The sequence below is a fragment of the Excalfactoria chinensis genome, chromosome 11, assembly GCF_039878825.1.
Source record: "Excalfactoria chinensis isolate bCotChi1 chromosome 11, bCotChi1.hap2, whole genome shotgun sequence".
Classification (NCBI taxonomy): Eukaryota; Metazoa; Chordata; class Aves; order Galliformes; family Phasianidae; genus Excalfactoria; species Excalfactoria chinensis.
The window spans coordinates 1755733-1776688 of record NC_092835.1 but is presented as its reverse complement, the minus strand read 5'-3'; the positions used below and the strand labels follow the sequence as shown (position 1 = coordinate 1776688).

The 20956-nt window shown below is 44.0% G+C and overlaps 1 protein-coding gene across 7 annotated transcripts in view; it reads left to right on the top strand.

Moving 5' to 3' along the window:
- The window catches only part of BANP (BTG3 associated nuclear protein), a 115989-nt gene that overhangs the window by 65370 nt on the left and 29663 nt on the right, over positions 1-20956 (top strand). Inside the window, exon 13 of one of the 7 annotated variants that reach the window (XM_072346740.1) lies at positions 9169-9470. The exons of the other annotated variants lie outside the window; for them this stretch is intronic. Coding sequence (XP_072202841.1) covers positions 9169-9222 — 54 coding nt within the window. The 3' untranslated portion in view covers positions 9223-9470. Of the gene's footprint in view, positions 1-9168; positions 9471-20956 lie in introns of those variants that run through there. 7 annotated transcript variants of the gene reach the window in all.

Below are 20956 nucleotides of genomic sequence, written 5' to 3'. Positions count from 1 at the left end.
CAGCGTTAGAAACATGCTGGTGTTTGTAGCTGCTGCTGAGCAGTGCTGTGCAGAACCAAGGCTGTTCTCAGCAAAGAGCCCAGGGAGCTGGGAAGGAACGTAATGAGGACTGACTTGAACTGTCCAGAGGGATGTTCTGTCCAATATGGCATCGTGCAGAAGTTCTGAAGGGGGTGGGAATTCTCTGCTCTCTTCTGCTTTCTGTGTCTGTTGGGGGTGGTGAGAACTGCTTGTGCATCACTTGTTCTATGCGTTCATATGGATATATATCATCATCATAATCATTATCCTTTCCTCTATCTTAGTAAATCATTTTCTCTTAAACCACAACACCTTAGCAGGCTCCAAATATCCTCTCTGTTGAGTTGAGGATTGGTTTTGCTTACCGATGTGCCCTTTGCAGCTCCGGCTTCTTGTAAACCTTATGCTTCTTGTTCAGAGCAAAGCATGGGATCGTTCATCTGAAAAACAGGGGAAAATGGCATAAATCTACCATGAAATTTTATCAGTAAAGCTTCCAAGGTGACGGATGTGTCTTAAGGCTCATGATGCTGGCAGTAACCAGCAGCGTCTCTGTAGAATGCTGCAGTTGTTGCTTTCTTCTTTTTTCTTTCTTCTTTATTTTTCCACCCACTATTGAATTGTCCGTCCTGGTAGTTGCACTGAATTTAGATCTTGTTTTTCTGGCATCGTTATTCATGGAACTAAAGAAATGATGCCAAAAAAGAACGCTCCCTACCTACACATGTGTTCTATTAGCTGAAAGTTTCATATTTCAATGCATATTTAATAAAAATACCAAACTGCAAAAATAATTAGACTTCGTATTAACTAATGCTTGAAACCTCGGAGCAGTGGGAGTTTCTTTGGGCTGGGAGTTTTGTACTTGTGTATTACCAGAAGGTTTCTAATTTGTTTCTTTCCTCTGATTACTCGACTTCCTTTCTCCCTACCTCCAGCATTCTCTTCCTGTATTGAGCCGTAGTGTTCTGCACGTCAGGAGGTGCTCAATGTGTGCCTTGCACATGGTATTATAACATGGTGCCGCACTGCTTGTAAGCTGTGGAGTGTAGAGAGGCAGAAGCAAACTTGAGCAGTTTAACACTGCTGTTGTGTTTTAGGCATTCTGTTCAGTGTATCCTCACAGCCAGCCTTTCTCCAATGTGGAAATTAATTAAAGTGACACCAGGCAAATGATCTTCAACTAATAGCCCTAGTTTTTAAATTAAAAAATTTAATGCACTTCAGAATCTAAAATAAGATCATTTATATATTGCTGGAGAGCTGACGATTTGTTCTGCTCGATGAACAAATAATTAATAGGAATAGCAGCATTAGTTCACTTAATCTGAAGTAAGAGTATCTGTAGGTAAGCTGGAATAGTTAGTGGATTCCAGAGCAAACAGAGTGTGTAGTTAGCAGCAAACAGTCAGCAACTGTAAATTGCTTTTGTAATACCATTCCTCCAACTATGCATATGCAATAAACACTTGAAATTGTTTCTGATATGATAGGACAAGGGGGAATGGTTTTAAACTGAGATGGGGGAGGTTTAGGTTGGATTTTAGAAGGAAGGTTTTCACCCAGAGGGTGGTGACGCACAGGAACAGGTTGCCCAAGGAGGCTGTGGATGCCCCATCCCTGCAGGCATTCAGGGCCAGGCTGGATGTGGCTCTGGGCAGCCTGGGCTGCTGGTTGGTGACCCTGCACACAGCAGGGGGTTGGAACTTGATAATCATTGTGGTCCTTTTCAACCCAGTCCATTCTGTTATTACATTAAAAAAATAAACAAGCAACTTAATATCTCCTATAGACATGGTCTCTCACAGTTGAGGTTTTGATCCGATGGCTCTCAGTGCACCGCTGTAGCTGTTGAGCTCTGTGTACACAGAGGAATGGGATGACATAAGTAGCACATTTTTCTGCTGCTCACTGGGATGTTTGTATGGAGCAGTTTTCCCATTGCCTCTTTGAGCCTTCCTGCTGCTTGTGCTGCTGTGGGCTTTCTGGCAGCATTGAGGTAGCTCAGCAGGTAAGCTTTAGCTGAGCATCCCCATGGTACGTGCAGAGTTTGTTGTGAGCTGATGAATCCACAATCAGAGAAGAGATGCTTGCAAAGCTGCCATCGTGCTGGAGCAAATAGAATGGAGTGCTGCAGAGTAGCAGCTTGCTGCTTTTGGGCCTGAAAGGTCAGAACAGACACGTGTGTGAGGAACGGATCAGTGAGAGCTTGTGTTTCGTATCCTCAGGAGGAGGATGGATCTGCTGCCTCGTTCAGGTCTGGTTTCAATACACACAGCATGCCCCATAACAAGCTGAAAGGAGATATGACCTCATCACCTATGTTTGAAACATCTGTCCTATTGCTGTTCTCTGCCTGAAGTGTTGGGCAAGCTGTTAAGCCTTACAGGAGTAGAAAAGGGAGAGAAGTGTTCCAAATGTTGAGAATAAACCTTGCTAATTCTAGTAATTCCATGTAATACCCATGGAGTCTCACAAGGAAAATGTCTAATGCGTTTTATATTGTATTTATACATGCGTTTTAGTTGTCTTTCCTAAGCCTTTGGAAATAGATACTGCAGTTTCTATCAATATTAGTAACTTTAATATTGATATATTATCTGAAACAGAGGGAAGAACTGTATTTCACAGCTCTTATTTCTCACATAATGGATCTAATCAAAAAGTTCTGGATTTAAAAATACTATGTTTTTAAATTGGAGTTCTGTAGTCAAGAACAAATACGGTGCACGCGTCGCTATTCCTATCCCTGATTTCCAAGCAGCAGAGGGCAGTAGCATTAAGATGATTGTCAGCTGCCTTCAGAGCAAAAGCCTGAAGAAATGAGGAGGTAATCCAAAGCACGAGGAATGCGCTGCTCCGACATCAGCCCTGCAAGTGCCGTGAGGACAGAGGCACATTAACAGCGTGAGTCTTTCTGCATGCATCGGGGGCTGTGTGTGCATGCGTGTGTGTGATGGGCAGAGAGGAAGAGGAGCGTAACTTGTGCAGCAGGAAATCGAGGAGGCTTTTCCCTGCTGCAGCACATCTGCTTTGAATAACGCACACAGGGGAACAAACAGGATTGCTAGAAGAAAAACACCAACATGAAAACCCCAATATAGTGCAGCTGGAGCTCAGGCACTGCTTGGATGGTCTCGAAAAAAGTAACTGATTATTTCCTAATGGTTCCTCTTCGGTAATAAGTTGGACCGAAGCCTTGCAGGTCCGCTCTGTTTTTGGGTACAAAAATTACTAGTTTTGAAACAAAACGTGCTTTGTGCAAATCCAATGTTAGAAACATTTTGTATTTGTGGATGAAGTAAGACAACTTAAATTTTAGCACAAACCTTTTAATTGAGTTATTCCCTTCCCCCCTCCTCCCCCCTTGCTGACAGCCCTTTGTGCACATTAATTTGGCAGCCTACAGAAGAGGGGTTCTCTGTTTTAAACTCCACTCCTCCCTTTGGATCAATCAAAATAGTCATCAAGCTCCTGAGTCCTGCAGGCTCAGTCTGTTGGAGGAGGCAGTGCTGTAGCTGAACAGGTGCTTCAGGAAATGCAAATCAGATTAATTCTACGGCAGTGAAGTGGGTTAAGGCTTACAGATAGGCATGGATTCACAAATAAAGCATGGAGGAAGGGTCGTGCCTTTTTTTAGCGGTGCAACAGGACAGGATGCTGTGATGTGGGACAGTGATAGGCAGGATGGCCATTGTGGCCATGATGGTCCTTGTCATTGTGGTTCTGTGTGAGGTTCCTAAAGCAAACGTGTTGTTATCTTTGATGTCAGAAAAACAGAAGTTTTCGTGCCTCGTGTTAAGAGACTGTATTGGGGAAAACACAGGGCCATGGTGTCAGTCAACTAAGCATAAAATATCAAGCAAAGCACAGAAAGGGAGCTGCTGCTTGAGAGGTATTATTGCAAGAACTGCATTCAGTATTGCTTCAGAATGCAAAATTAACTGAGATTTCATTGAAAATGCCCATCTCTTTTTAAACTGCATAACTTATCCGCTCCCATAGGCAGTGCTGAGGCATTTGGATGCTCATTGCGAGTCAGCAGGCCTTGTTTCATAAGTGAGGTATCACTTGTGAAAATCACCTGTGTCTAAATGCAGGGATTCCAATTGGACAAGACTTCACCTGTGATGCAGTTGTGTTGATGGAGCACTTCTTGCTGAATTCAGGGGTCCTTCTGCTTGGGAGCTGCCTTGGAAAGCCTGAAAGTGAAGGTACCTCTTCATACACAGCGAGTGTCTGGACTTTGTGTGTGATTGGCCTTCCGCTCTCATTAACGATGTAAAATTTCAGTGGTGAGTTATTGGATGGCCAAGTTCTAGAGTGGGTGCCGAGCTGTAGCTCAGGGTGGAGCTTCGTTATTCTTGAGGTCCCTTCCAACCAAAGCCATTCTATCATTCCATGATTCTGTGATCTTGCTGTGAGAGAAAACATCACAGTTGCCTTTTAGGTCAACTTGCTTAAGAAGCTTTCTCCATCCTCTAGTGATCATTAATTACTACAGTTATCAGCCATGCTCTGCTGTCTTTCTCTCCCCTTTTCTGCTGTGGGACCCGGCCTGCCCTTATGTGCAGAGAAAAATCCCACTGCTGAAGGCATTCTAAACAGTTTTCAGTAGCAAAATCTCAGATGTATTTATGGCATTTTTCATTCAGTTCAGCTTTTGGCAAAATGAAGCACGAAGGAAATAACTTCTCATTAATAACAGAAGATCCAAAACTGACCCCGCTTTCATGCTCCGTTTCAGTGACGCAGGTAAAGATTTGTTTTGGGAGCAAATAGTAAATTCCAGCAGATAGTTGGCTCTAAGAGCATAATATAATGTCTGTGCTTTAAACACCAAGCTTTTCCCTTGTGCTTCTTAAGGCTTAGACATTATGTCACTCAACTATTTTTGTCTTCTGTTCAGAAGTCCCAGTTCCCAGCACAGTGTCTTAATGTCCTGTAGAGTCTTGCGCTCACATCATAACCTTCGTTGCTGTTCCTTGCCTTACAGATCAAAAGTGATGAAGTACACAGAGATGTTAAAATCGGCGTATTATTTTAATACTGAAAAATAATAGGCTCTTTTTTTTCCCCTCCAAATTATTTTTGTTTTATATGCATGTTCTGGCTGGTGGAAGAAATGGATAAAGGCGATTAGTTTATCTCTTATACTTGGTTTGATACAGTCCATGAGTGAAGGAGTCCATAGAGTGATCAGCAGTGGTTGTACAGCAAGGCTGTTAAATGAAGGCTTTGGAAAAGGATAATATTTTCTGTCATCTTTTTTCTATTTTCCTCCTAAGAGGGTGGGTTGTTCCATTAAAATTCCATTCAAGCAGACAGGAGCGTTTATAATGCTCCAAAGAATATGTTCTCTATTTTTGAGTATATTATGTTCTTTATTCACCCAAATCTTGTTTTAATATTGCTGTAAACTTAATAAGAAGAGATGAGATACGAAGCGATAATCTTTTAAATATAAGGAAAAATAATTCTCTCTGCCTTCATAGAAGGCATAGGTCTAAGCTGTCCCTTATTAGAGATTTTGGTAATAAAAATCTCTGCTTGTAGAATAGCAGTCCCCACAAAGCTATCAGCTGTGCTAATCTAGACAAATCATTTCTTTTTTGTTTTGTTTGGGCTTCTTTTTTTTTTTTTCCTAGCGCTCCTCATTTCTGCTTTTTTCTCCCCATGTGATGTGAGCTGTGTCTTCGTGTTGCGGATGTGCCCATCTCCCATCACTGCTCTGTTGCGTGCTCTGATAGCTCTGTGCTCCCTTACTTAGTGCAGTGGGGCTGCCCCTTGGACCACGTGTGCTTTCAGAACTCACCATCCCCCCCATCCCAGACTGCAACCCATGAAGAATCTGGGGGGTTGGTGGTAGGGTTGAGCTGTTGGTGCCCATGATGGCTTCATGCTGTATGTATTATATATCCTTGGCTGGGAACCAGCTACTTGCTTGCTGCTGGCTGACCCTGATGATTGCTTAAGGGTTCAGCATGGAGAGATCTCATTTCATCCTGATGAAAAACAAAGCACTTGCGTTGGTGCGTGCGTGTTGTCAGGTTACTAAATGGCAGGTATAGAGTTCAGGCCATTAGTGTGGTTAAACTTTGCACTGCGTTAAGTGCAACAGTAAATCTCAATGATTTAAACTTGTCTCCAGGTTTCCATGCTGTCTGCTTCACTTGGGCGATCCAGGGGATGTTTTGCTGTTTCACAAGCAGGAGGACTCCCTTGCTTTGTCTCCTCTCTTTGAGCATTTGCTTGCTTGAAGAGTTGGGGCACAACAGCTCTCTTTTCCGAGTCAAATCACAGAGGCTCATAAGCAGATGAGCGCTGAGTTTATCTTTGAGGGAAAACCTATGTGGTTTACACAGGCTTTCCGCAAAGGCTTTTGTAATGTAATGCTGCACACGGTGAGATTTCACCACTGATTGACTTGGAGCGTGTGTTGTTTTTTGCCTTTAATCCCTTCCATCTTCCCCAACAGGTTTTCAGTCCAGTTTTTCAGAATTCTTAAAATATTTTGAAGTAGAGGAGCAAATATCGAATAAATTGAAGTAGGATGTTGGAAGAACATTCCTTTGTGCTTTGTGTGCTGACTTGGAACGGGCCGTATACAAAACCACATATTTCTGCAGCTGGAGTTTTTAATAGTTAATTTTTGTTTCAAGCAGACACTGACATTAAAGAACTACAAAATGACCAATTTGTTGCTTGCTTTAGGGATTGAAATCCCACATCAGCAGCACAGTTTTCAGTTCCGATCTCAGATGGTGTTTTAATTAGCCGAGATGTATTCGGCGTATTCAAAATCTCACTTTATTACTGTAACATTTGGAAAGTATCTTTGGGAAACTATCCACAGTAGCTTGCTTTAGCCATTTCTGCGGTGCTCTGTGAACAAAATTCTTTGTGGAATAAGCACTTGAAATTATAAGCTTGATTGAGTTTATTTGATCCGATCTTCTGGGACTAATTGCTGCATTCAGGCTCCATCAATTATCCATCTAGAGCTATCAGTCCAGACTGATCTGGAAGCAGAAAGATGCACTGCTTTACATGGAGGTGCTCTTCCTTTGATAGGGCTGTTGGGCTCCAACCAGGACTGGGCTATGAATGAACCTGTGCTATAAATGTCTCTGGTGTTTTTTAACAACTGTTTCTGCTCCTGAAATAGATCGTTCCCTGCTTTTGGAATGACGTTACATATGTATGTTAAACAGCACAAGTGTTATGGGGCTCACCAGGAGGAAGCGTTAGATTTAAGTCACATGTCAGGTTAGTTTGATTTTCTGGTTAACTGTTTTGTTGCAATGACCCTGAAAATGGGGAATCTCAGTCCCATGGCAGTGATGTAGAAGATGCTTTTACACCCAGCCCATCTGACTTAGGCTCTGCTTTGTGTTCAGGACACTGTATTCTGTTTCAGGGCTGAACTTCGGACTCCAAACCTCAGTCAGCCCATTGGTTTCAATTGTTAATAAGAAAAAAGAGGGTTGTGGCAGTTTCTGTAATGCATCAGATTCAGGTAGAAGCAAAATGTAAGCGGTGCCGGTAGGTAAGCAGAGGTATCAACTCGTAATGACAAAACATTAATCAGAATTTATACATCCTAGAACTGTTTTGTGTTACTTTCTGTGGAAGTTCAATATCAGATATCAAGTTTTGGTCAGTGAAACTGACTCTGTCCCACACACCTGTGTGTGAATGGGTTGTGCTTTGGTGTGAACCTGGATTGCACGTCTCCTAAAGGGCAGTCAGTTCTGTCCGTAGGTCTGTGCAGCGTTGGAACAGGACGTTGATCTTCAGAGATTTGTAGTGAAATGCCAGATTTTACCTTTAGGTGCATGTTTTTCATTGTCAGCGGTGATAAATCAGGGAGATGCTGTGTGTAACATAGGGAAAGGAGCGATCAGAGAGTCATCTGTTCTGAATTAAACTGTGACTCAATCGAGCACAACGGGAGTGGAACTGTCAAAAATGTTTGTCGTTGGCCTAATTCTTTTCCAAATGATTCCAAGAGCTCCATTATTTGGTGTCTGTTCAACACTGGACTCTAAATAATGAAATCACTCATGAAGTTCATCAATGTGTTTCATGGCAGTTTGTGTAGATCTATTCTTAAAAGCCGTGGACCTGAGGAACAGATTCGTCTTCTGTGGAGATGCTCCAAATTAATGCGACCTTCAGTTGGATCTGTGTGTGTTATTTGGAGCAGGCTAGTAGTTGTGGAGGACTGGGAATGGTTGAGGTAGATATGGGTCGGTGGGACTGCTCAGGGACACTTCTGTGTTATCTCTGAGGGAAAAATGTTCGTGTAGGTGTGGTGAAATGCATTTTGAGACTGCTGTCGAACTTGATGGCTAAAAGAAACCCATCCCTTCCAACTCTTACAAAGTCAGAACACCCGAAGTCCGAGTTGTGTCCGTGTTTTCCAGGCGGAGCGGCACATTTAATGCTCGCTGCGCTGCCTGAGGCCCTCGCTTATTATCACTCATTTGCAAACTTCTTCCAACGATTGTTTGTTTTTCTGGAAAGCTCCGATGAAAACGACAGCAAAGAGAGTCAGAGGAACAAAAGAATTCCTCGAACATTGCAAAACTGTTGACCAAGTGGACGCTGTTAGTGCTCTCGATCCAGTGGCGATGAGGGAAGGGCCACGCGTTCGTTGGCTCTGGTTGGACTGGTGGCTTCTGTGCTGTGTTGGCAGCCAGCGCCTTCAGGAGTCAATTAAGGACATTCCATCTTTGTAATACAGTTTTAATCTTATTTTTCAGTTCCACTGCATCAGGCCAAGCCAGATTGTTTTATAGATTTTAATGTTTATTTAATATATACTTTTTCCCAGCCTGAAATATGAAGTAGAAGAGCCTTTCCGTGTCAACGGCAAAATTAGGAGCGCAAACTTCTCAAACTTCAGAGCTGTCAGAGAGATAATCCTGGATGTCTTTTTCTAGCCTTAATGCTCTTATGATTCTCTCCCATCATTTCTCTCCTTCACTATTATAAGTTTTCAGGCATATATTATAATTTTTCCCAGAATGAAAAGCCTTCTAATTACAGACAAGTGCATAACTGTAGCAGAAGAAAGCATAACAAAAGTAATAAATTACCCGTTGGAATTGAATAACATCCCTCTACGTTTGTTTTGCTCAGAGCAGGAAAGCAGAGCGGGAGAGTTGGTGGTTCCCCCCCGATCTGACTCTGTAATGGCACACGGCATCCAGCAGCTGCTGCCCCACGTCTGCAAACGGCGCTGAGCACGGAAACAGCTCCCATCACAAACTCCAGCCCTAGCAGATAAAGGGCTTTGCCTTTCATCCAGCTCGGATCTCGTTGTCAGTGCAAGAACTGGGGTTTAGCTTTGAATCGTTGTCCGAATCCACACCAATGCTGTATTGGTTCCAAATGTTGAATGCATTGAGAGTTGTGTTTTCCAGTTCGAGTGGAGTGTTTTAGGGGAAAGAGGAGTGGATTTGTTGCCTTGTGTTTTTACTGTAATTATTATTAAAGCAGAAATTGGGGCAAAATGTTCAAATGCAGTGAAAATCGTTGCTTTTCTCCGCCTGGCAAAAACCAAAAGCTAAAATGTCCCCAGGCAGCAAAACGGTGTTATTTTGTGACACTGAAACACGGCGAGAAAGGGAAAATGAAAGTCAGAATTGCGTTGTGCTTAAAGAGGGGCGAGAGTTGGCTGCCTCCTGTGTGCCTCCGCGCTGTGTTTGATAGCCGTGGAGTTTTATGGTCGGCGCACTGCTGCTGATAGCACCTCGGTGCTGTGTTCGGTGCCGTTCCCCTGCACTCCCTCTCTTGTGTGAAACACAGCAGAGGTGCACAGCAGCCTGGTTGCTCCGGCACGTCGGCTGTGCTGTGCGTGATATGGGGGTTGAATTTAAGAAGTAATGTATGGCAGTGTAACTTTGCAGCTGTACCTGATCTCAGCGGGCTGCTGCGTACGGGGGGAGAGCTGAGGTTGCCGGGCATCCGTAAGAGAAGTTACTTTCACCTTGTTCTGTTGGTTCTGTGCCTGCGATCCTCATGGGTAACGCAAAGATTGAAGCACTGTAGGGAATTGTTTTGAGAGCGGTTGCTTTAAGGAGAAAGAAACGGGGAGGAACAGCTCCTGTGTGCGTCCTGGTGGAGCTGCTGCCGAAAACCCGTTGAGGAGCGGTGCTATCGGAGTGCGGTGCTTACAAAGTACAGAGGAAATGAAATTATTTTCTCTGACTGCCAGTCCCCGTGAGGAATTAAAAGCACGGTTTAACACCATGATTTGGTCATCGATCAGAGTCTCATAATGCAACAGAAGGGAGCTGTGGAGCTGTACCAGCAGCAGTGCAGTGTTCTGAGCATCCCAGGACATTTGTGCTTCTGCCTGGGCTGTGACTTTCTCCAGCTGTTTTCTAAATGTTGTTCCATAAGCATCGCCCGGAGTGTGACTGCACCATATGGGAGAGCAGCGCTCACTGCTGAGCAGAGAAAATCGTGCCCCATTCCAAAACATCAGAGGAATGTGTGACAACTGGAAGAACTAATGTAGGTAGAGAATAATTAGGTTGTACGAGTTGCACCCGTCTTGTGCAGATTGCCGTGCAGCTGATCAGATGGCTGGCTTTGTTTAGATGTTACACACAGGCAGCTCTTTGTTTCGCTGAGTGTTTCCATTGCTAATTATTTCCCTTGTTTTCATACACGTTGCTGGACACTGGGTAATATTTCTCCTAAGGTCTCTTAAGCTACAGCATCCATCATCATCACAGTGCATGGAGCTCCCATCTATCCTTTCAGTCCAGTTGCACCAGGTGCATTGCATGACAGTACCACAAACCTCACATTCTGGTTCTAAAAGCAGTGTTGGTTGAAAGGAGGGAGCCTTTATTTGGGTACAGCTGTGACAGCAGTCAGCTCTATGACTTGTGCTGCTGCACAGACCGAGGTTGGGGCATCAATTGCCTCTGAGCTGTGAATTTGAAGTTGCATTCTAGTTATTTTGATCCAGGAGGGTTGTTGGTTGTTTTTTTATTGTTTTTTTTTATTCTATGAAAAACTTTGCGGATCTTCTGAGCATTCAAAGGCAACGTCTTAGGAATCAGTTTCAATAAAGACTTAATTCCTGCCCTGTTCTTTGAAGGCTTTTTGAACCGTTCTTTTTTAGGTCAAAAAAGTAGACTTTCTCTCCTCTCCATATGTCTCCATACGTCTGTCTAATCAGGAGCTTGTTTCTCCCTCAGGATGGACTCTGGCATCTCTTTTCTCTGGTTGCTCCAGGAAAAGTTTGGCTCCAGAAGAACCTTCTCATTTTGGCTTCACGTTGGTTTCCCCTGCTCTGTGTTCTCAGAGCCCATCAAAGGCCGCCTCCTGGCTCTCTCCTGCCCTGACATTCCTTCCCGGCCGTGCTTTTTTTGCTGGAACTTCAGGAATATCCTGCATTGCTCCCTTTGAAGTGTTGCTTGTGCCACTTTTGCATAACTGGTTTCGAGCTCCAGCAGCCTCTCTCAGATTCCAGGTGATTTGGGCAGCTCTGTCCCCAGGGCTCCCAGTGACTGCCAAGGTACCACTCTGCATCCCACTCACTGCCTGGCACTTTCATCCCAGCGCGGGCAGCAGCACAGAGCTGCTGGCACGGCCCCAGAAACGTGATCTCAAGTTATGACTTCATGCAGAAATCACAGCATTTCTGAGCGAGCGGTAACTGAGATTAGAAACTGTAAGGCAGCATCGCTTTTTTGTTTTCATTTCCTGCCTGGTGGTTTGTTGCTTCTATGGAAGTATTGTGTTGAATTGCTCGGGACTGCTTTCCTCCTTGATACCATCTTTATTTATTGTGAATTGGTTGTGTTATGCAGTCAGTTCTTCCTCCATAACCTTTCTTGAAAGCAGTGTGGGAGTTCTAACAGACATATGTGATTCAGAATGTATATTTCAGAAGCAAACCTAATTGTGCCCGGTCACCATGCTTGCCAATTAGCAGACTGTGTACAGCTTTATAACTGTGTTTAATAGGGAAAGCAACCCTAAAATGTGAGTCGCGCATAATGCAGAGAAGAAGTGTCTCATTTAGGGTTGGTGATTGTGCTGAATTTCAGCCAGAAGAACAAGAGACATTCCCTGGGCAGCTTTGATGGTGGCAGGGACAGCCCCTTTGGGAGCTGAGTTTTCCAGGCAGGGTAAATATAGAGGGTTGTCAAACTTAGGCTGCCAACTTGGAACAGACCGTAGGACTTAGAAAAGACGTATATATCAAAACGTACAGAGGCACGCATGCAGAAATCTGATGGGATGGCTGAATTCCGTGCTGTACTGGGCATAAAAAGAAAACAGTGCAGTCAGTGGGAGAACAGAGGATTTAAAGTCTGTGTTTGCTAGGTGTGCAGGAAAGCTGAAACCCAAACGGGCTGAGTACAACAAAAAGGAATGCGGTTGGGCAGCAATAGCTGCTTCTGGCACTATTGATGCATTTAGCCGTTTTCTTTCAGCTCTGAAAGAGAGAGAAAGAAAAGTAACTATGAAATTGGATTGAAGAAATCAGAACGATGCTGCGCTCCGGTAAGATCCGAAATACAGGGCAGCTGTTCATTCTTACATTCTAAGGCCGAGTGTACTGAAAGAGGTTGAAACGATAGAAAGTCCTGTGGCTAATCAAACTACTCGAGCTATTTTTTCAGTTCTGAGGGATTTCTTTTTATTGTCAGTGCAATGGAAGGCGATAAGAGATGAGATCACAATCGTAATCTGATGGGAAAAAGCTCAGAAGCAGAATGCCTTTCCAAGCAGCAGAGCTTGTCAATGAAAGCAAGCTGGATTGCTTATGGGAGGGCAATGGGTATGGCCAGGCTGCTGTGGCGTGGTGCAGAAGAAGGGAGCTGCAGCCACAGCCTGCGTGCTGCACATTTGCTTTTGTTTTATCCAGTATCTCTGCCTCCCCACAGAGGTGGGAGGGCCGTCACAACAGCCCGTAAGAAGCAGAATTCTGTTTTTATGCAGATTTTAATCTTTTGGGTTTTTTTGCCAGTGATGGTTTTCTCAGATTATTGTCTGAGTTCACTTCAGTGCTGGAGATGCTCTGTTGGAAATTACTGCATCGTTTTGATAGCCCAGAGCAATGATGGCTGTTGTGTGGCCCAGGGTGGCCATTTGGACTGCCTGAAGAATTTACTGCCTGGGCCATGGTCTCGGTAACAGTCATGTACTAGAATGAGTCTCAGCAGCACTGTCACTGTATCTGGATGTGTCTGCAGCAGGGAGGAGGGGAGATGAATGATGTTTTGGAGGGGAGATGAATGATGTTTTGGAGTTGGTCTGAACCACTCGTGAGCTTGCCGTGGGAAGAGGCCCCATGGTGAATGCAGCTTTAGTTGGAGGATGCTCGTGGGTTGGGGAGCAGCTGGGAATGGGGGGGAGAGAATGATGGCTGCAGGTGGGGCGAGCTGGGCAGGGAGGAGCTGTGAAGGAGATGCTAGGGTGGTGGTTTCTTGCTGTATATGTTGGGATGGGGTGGGCAGATCCAGGGCAGCAAGTGAGGGAGTGCAGCTGCCCTTGGGCTGCCTTCCCTTGAAAGAGGAAAAACCCCAAACCATCTGAAGCTACAGAGATGTGACAATACAGAAATGACATAAGCCTTCAGATTTCTGTACTGCTACCTCTGTGTAATTGGGGCCACAGGCCATGAAGCAGTAGGTAGCAGTTGCTAGAGAAATTAGGCACTGGTGCAGTGAAAAGGAGGAGGAGGTTCTGGCCTCAGTAGAGCCATGTGAGAAGCATTCAGGATTTGTCTTGAAGAGGCCAGCTGACCATCAGCCACTAACTGGTATTGCCAAATAGAGCAAGTGGGTGATATCCTGCTGGAAAATAGAGGTTATTTTTTGACTGCGTGGAGGACTGGCCAACGAAAAAAAAAAACACAACACTCAGACATTTTGTTTGCAGACATGATTTCTGGAGCTGTAGCCAAAAGCGCAGTGGAACAAAGACCAAAGTTAAATTTAGTACATGTCAACCTGATCAAAACCAAGTATACACAGACAAAGCCTGTCCAGATTCAGACACAATGTGGCCTGCAGTTGCCAGAGCTTGCACAGAGGATGGGATCTCGCAGAAAGCAGCTCAAGCCGTTAATTGCAACGGAGGCAGTGCATCTTCAGTGTCACTGTGTGAATTCAGTAGGCCTTGTGGCAGCTTATTTAGAGGTAGCAAGCCAGGGTTTTTCTGGTTTTGTTCAAAAATAACCCTTTAAAAGCATGCACTGTGCCCATCCAAGAGTTAAAAACAGATCTTCAGGGAGCACTAGGAGGTCTTGTAACCTTAGATCAGTGAAAACCCTTGCAACTGGAGCTGGATGAGGTACTGTTAAATTGCAGGATAACAGCACTGAATGTCACCTTTTGGCATTTTGTTCAATGGGGGAGTGATAGCAAGAATGCCTGCGCTGCACAGAAAGCAATGTCAGCATTGAACTGAAGGACAGGAAAGTAATTTAGTAATAATCTGGGTTTTGTCTATGGAATTGATGCTGTGGGGGTGGTGGTAAGGGGTAGTAACTGGCAGCAGGATGCTGTGCGCAAGAGCCAACCCATGCAGGTGTAGTGCACAATAATAGAAGACAGATGCATCGTTTCTGGATGAAAAACATAATTTTGCAAGGAAGTGTTTCCAACAGGCAAGTGCTAGAGGCTGTGAATGCCAAGGGGCAGTGAGGGCAGTGAGCAAGCAGCCTTACATCAGCAACACATGCTTTCAGGTCCAGGCACTGAGCAAGAAGTGCTGAGCACAAGGTTGGCTGTCAATATTTCCTTCCAGCTCCTGATGTTTTTCTCTTGAGCTGATCTGCTCAACTAAGAGAAACAAACTTCCAGCTGTGCAGCACAACCTGCATTACCTTGTCATGATCCCTGAGAGCACAGCCTGGTTGTAGCCCAACAGGAGGAGAAAATGGACCCGTGAGTCCTAGTTGCTTTCAGTTCTTCCTTCTGAAAGATGGGTCTGTTGATAAACCATGACACTCGTTTTGTGTCAACTAATGCTATGACACATGAGAGTAACTTCAGCCAGCTTTTATCTTTTCTATCGTTATGGTAGTGTTTGTTTATCAATGTTTACAGGGAATTGTCTTCACAACAGTCTCGGTATTATCGCTGGAGCAGATTTTATTCATTAAGCCTCTTGCGACCACAGAACTGATCAGAATACGAAGTATTTCACAACAGAGTAAACAAAGGCAAGCTTGCGGTCACAAGTACCCGACGTGTTCTCCCAGAGAGGCTGGGAAGCATTGGTTTCACGTTCCTGTCATTGCTGTGGCTTCTAATTCCCATTGCTTGCAGGCTCGTGTTGGAGCAGGCAGAGCAAGGATGGAAGATACCATAAATTTCTCAGCATTTAAACTCGGGGAGTGTGAATCATTTCTTTCTTGGAATGACTTTAATGGAAGAATAGAATCCAACCTGATGAGAAAAACGTGCAAAATCTTTTTCTCTTTCTCTTTCCTCCCCTGGTTCAGTGTTTCTTTTTTCCAGCCTATTTTTATCGTGAGCGCTTTGAGAAACCTAAGGAACTTGGAGTTGTAACGCTTGTAGAATGAGAGCACTGTGAAGAGGCATTTTCTGGGAGGCTTATTTTAAGGAACTGCAGAGTTCCAAGCAATTAGAAAAGAAAATAATTTGCCTGGGATAGTTTACATCAGATTCTGAACGGTTTCGGCAACTTTGGGGATGTTAGAAATCGGTTGGATTTCCTTCTGGAGAGACGAAACGTCGTTCCTAATGTATGTTACAGCAATATCAGATGTCGAGAGAGTATGGGAGCTTATATCTCACAGAGGCAAAGCCAGGAGTATAGCAGTGCATTCAGTGATTCCCTGGTTTTACAAGGAGTGGATTATATTCACTTGAATCGTACTGAGTTACGATGTCATTCTTGGGATGGTTTATCTTGGTGATTTCAAAATACTGAATAAGAGTAAAGCAGGATGAGCTCAGCAAAGATCAATTCAGAGACTCTCAGCCCTAACAGAAATATTGACATACTGTGTTGTTTTAGGACTTGGATTTATGGTTCTCGGGGATCTGTTCCGCTCCTTAATGTCATATAATCTATGGAGTGCTGAACTGAAAGCCAAAACTCCTCCTGCTCAGATCCTGTGCCTGTTCCATTGCAGGCAAGGGCTCACATTAACCTGCACTCTCTTTTAGTTGCTAGAGGTGTGAAGTTCATCTGTTTGTGGCACGTGAAAGGGGAGGTGGCGAGGAGATGGCTTCAGTGTGGCTCATGGATTCCTAACTCGTAGTCTTACGAGTTATTATTGTGTTCTTTGTAAAACATGAGTTCATTTTGCCAGGAGGAACCGATGGTGGCAGGTTGAAAGATCTGGGGGTAAAACCATTCATTTCTAAAGAATTTGCAATGGCAGAAGTTACAGTTTGTCATCAGTGATGCTGCAACCACCCAACTCCAATTTACAGTTGGTATAGTTGGTATAGCCCCGCTAGTTGGACTGGCATCTTTGACTTCTGTAGATGCTCTCCCTATTGAAGGTCCCTTCAGATCTTCAGCAATTAGTCTATACTGATAGAGCTATTTGTTATCCTTTTTCTTATCTTGGAGACAGTGTGGGATACATGCTAGAAATTGTAGGATCTCATCCCAGTTCTGCCACAGAACTGTCCTATCGTGACCCATAGGAAATCGGTGCACTGCATTGCTTCAGTTTTCTTGCCTGCGTGGTAGATAGTTGCTGGTCTCGTCTCACTCCCAAGGTATTTTGCCCCTCTTTAAGAGTTTGAAACTAATACCAGACTTTCTGAGAAGCTCTTCCACATGCCATTTTTATGGGAGTAAAATAACAATGAGGTTATCTGGAATTGACAATAACTGTGGATTTCAGATTAACTGTGAAATCCTTCTGCTCAAAATCAGTGCATCCCATTTCCTTGGAAGGATCTCCTCCATTATTCATTACAAGGGCCTTAAAATTATACTCCAGTGACAAAGCCCTTATTTATTTTTAGGCAATTGGCATCCACTGCTGGCTGACCTAGAATGTTTCTTTGATGACAATGTCTGTGATCCAGCTGGGTTTGCTGAATGGTTGAATAAACAAAGACAGATAGTAAAATGTGGGAAAGAAACGGCTATTTTTATTATATTAGAGAATCTGTCCGGCCGAATCCAGGCCTGATTCTAAATGTCATATCTGTAACAGTACACTTCAGCTAAGTACCCTTGTGGTCTCTGCAGTATTTCTGGAATTTTATCATTATTGGGTTTCAAGGTTACGAGAAGGCTAAGACCAAAAAGTTCAGAATGAAGGTGATTCACAAAAAAAAGGCCTCTTCCTTCCTGAAGTATTTGTAGTAGAGCTCAGATTGAATGCATGGAAGCCAGGGGATAAGTATAAGCCAGTTGTTTTCTATGTTATAGGTTTTTTTTTTTTCCACTGTTGTTTCATTTGCTGGCCATTTGTTTCAGCAGCTTCAAAACCAGCTTGATTTTGGGAGGATAACGCTGCCGGTAGCAAAGAGCTTTGGGTCATAGAATATGCAGGAGCCTCTTGTTTTGACTGAATCCAATGGGTTTTTGAACTAAACAGTTTCCTGATCCAAGTTTTTCTTTCTTGTTCAAAACGAAGAACGTAAACCAAGTTACCACGGGAGCAGTCTTGGAGGGCAATAGCTGTGCTTTGAATCCTACTGTAAATGTAGGAGAAGTCGGTCTATTCTATGAGGCTGAAAACCAAGTGGCAAACGACCTCCTTGCATGTATTTAAATTTAGTTATTCCGAATGATAGTAATGAAACAAATGTACTGATGCTCTATCTCTGATGCTTCTGGCACAGGAGGGGAGCCCTAGTTGAGCCCTGGAGTTCTAAGGGGTGTAGAGCTTGGGCCAATGAAATCCATTACTTCCACCATATAAAGCAGTGACACAGCTCAGAGCTCCAGTGTTATATTAGATATTGGGAAAATGTTTTTACAGGGAAAATGCTTTCGCTTTTTTGTTTGGTTGTGGTTGTTGCATGTCTGAACGAGGAGCAGTTTTTCCAGCGTGTGTAGGATAACCAGATGTGCTCGTGCCTTGAAGTACAGCTGCTGCCCTATCAAGGCAGGGGTTAGTTCTACCATGTGAAACTATTGAGTACCCAACACATGCCCTGCGGGACCCTTCTACAACTGTAATCACAGTGTTTGTCTTGGATTAGGAGCTTTGAAGCATTTATTTAGAACCCTTTCTGTTTATCAGTTTCTAGGATGTAAAAAATGGCATTTCTTGACAACTTCAGTGTAATTTTCCATGGTCCGTACTTTTGGTGGTAATAAAACGTATAAAGTTATACATATTTATAAGACTATTTTGGTCTTTTATTAGGTTCTTACGATTTAGAATTTAATAACCCAGCCAAAACTTCAATCAGGGCTTTCTTCTGTGTAGTTGAAGGCCGATCCCGTTGACTGCAAAAAACACCACCTGTACCAGTGCCAAGGAAAGCATCCGGTGAGACAGACGAAACAAAGGCAGCAAGCCTTAGCCATCCGATTGGGGTTAGGGAGTTTGTAAGACCCAAGCACATTCCAGCTCCCATCCCTGTGCCTCTGCCTCTTGGTTAGGTCTCTTGATTAGAGACTGAGTCGGCTGTGTGCCAGGTGCACCAGGTGTGGGTTTTGAAGGAAAAGACAAAAAGAGAACGTTAAATAATAGTGGTAAAAATTCTTAGGGTTCTGAAAGGATTGTTTTTTATAAATGGGAGTAACTCTGTAGTAAGATAACAGTGAAGGATTGGCTCAGGAAACCAACGTGTGCAAGGTTGCAAATCCAGGCTGCTTTTCCCATGTTTTCATCCCTCCTTTTCCAATCCAGGAGTATGTGCTGCTCAGTCATCCTTGACCATGTGGTGATGGTAACGGGGAAGAAAAGGAGCACGAATTTCTGCAGAAGCTATCAGTTTGTGCTGTAACAGCCTGGTTGGCCAAGATCTCAGCATCTGTGGAATCAGTTCCCAATCAATCCTGCTGTCAGCATCATTTGTTCCTACCGGTGGTTGTAATGGGCTTGCTGTTATCGGCCTCTTCATTGCTGATTGCTTCCTGATACGGTTTAATAGATGGTTCCATAAGTCTTTGAGTTTCTCCTCAGTTGTTTTTTAAGGTGAGGATGAGTTCACCCCAAAGCAGACACTGGGACAGCAGCCTACAGTGCGTCCTGCCATTTGGGATGGGGTTGGCCTTAGGTCATGCTGACAGTTGTAATGATGGAACTGGATAATTAAATGAGAGATTGGTGACAGTGGCTGCTGCAAGATTGCCAGCAGCCATCGGAACTTGGTGGCTGCTCCATTGCAAGTGCACAGTTCAGAACGTGCAACTGAACAGATAAAGTATCTGAATATTTTTTTACCTTCTTTTTTTCTCCTATTGAATCCAAGATAGCAGGAGCTGCTCTGCATGTCAGAGTGCTGCCTGACTTCGAAGGTGCTCTGGTAGAATTGTTCCCATTGATCCTTCTGACTTTAATGGTAGGGAGGTAGGACTCGGTCATTGCAGTTCTTTACTGCCTATGTGAGGGATGAACAAAAATGAAAGCACTGAATATTTAGGTGAGGGGAACAAAAGCCTAACAATGAGCAGAATCTTTCTTTCAGCCATGTCTTCTGTGGTGGCTATAGAAGGAAAAAAGTCAAGCACCCATAAGGCTGGGTTAGGTGATAAGCATGCTGTTTAAGGTCAGCAATGGCCAGAGCCTTGGTTAAAATCTGCAGGCTTAGCAGCAGCTCATTTTCTTTGCCGGAAACAACTTCTCACGATGGGGAGTTGCTGTGCTGGTGCTGTTGGCAGGTCAGCACACACATTGCCCTGTGTATGTGTTTGTTGCACTGCGGTCAGCACCACAGCTGCCCGTGTCAAGATATTTCCAGCCAAAATATAATGATACCAATGGTGTGAGCCCTCCTGGCTGAGAGAGGCTCTGGAGGCTGAAAAAACAGCACGTCGAGAAGCCATTGAGTGACTTTCTAAAGTAATCTCTTAATTAAGAATAGGCTTCTAAACACACCAGGGCTCAGAGCATCTGCACTGCTGACATGCTCATCCAGCTCAACATGCATGAAGCTGTGCACAGGAAATTAGGGCTGAAATTGCTCCTTTTTGAAACTCTGAGAGCTGCAGACCAAATCCTGTTGCCTTTGACAGCCTGTGCACTGTTACTGCAGGAACAGCACTCATTTAGCTCACAGTGGTCAGCTTAACCTGAGTTGTTCCTCTCCTAAGCCCAGCTCCCCAATAGGTGGGGATGGTGGGACTGAGCCCATTGGGACCCTCTGCCTCCCCCAGCAGTGCCTGCACAGACAGCTGCAAGGTGCAATGTTTCTCCAGCTCCATTGCAGGGATGCAGTTTGTACTTCATCATTGTCCTGGCGTATTGCTGGAGTTAAGTACGCTATTAAAATAGTTTAAAAAAAAGCAAACACAAAACACAACACTTAATGTGTACTTCTTTTCCATATTAACTCTTCATTATGCCGGGAATAACATCCTACAGCCACCTGCCTACATGGGGAAAGGAAACACCTCATAATGCTTTTATTGAAGCTGATGGCTGCAAAGCTGTAACGCGTTCCCACCAAAGAGAAGAACAGATTGGATGTTCTATTGCTTTTTGGTTAAGAAATGGTAGAAAAACACCTGCAGAGCAGTTTATTGACTGCTTTTCTGATCCTTCATGCCATGTATGCCCTGGAGAACATTCTTTGTTAATAATGCATGGTTTTTATTTTGGAGAATGATCCCAAGCTTGTCCAGAAGGTAATGGATGATGGGAGATAAAGGGAAAATACCCTGCTGGACGAGTGCTTTCTGTTGATGTTTTACTATCGATTAGTTTCTCGTATAGAATATTTTCAACGCTGTTGGATGGAGGGTTTTACTGCGTTACTAAAATGTATGAGCTTACGGTGCG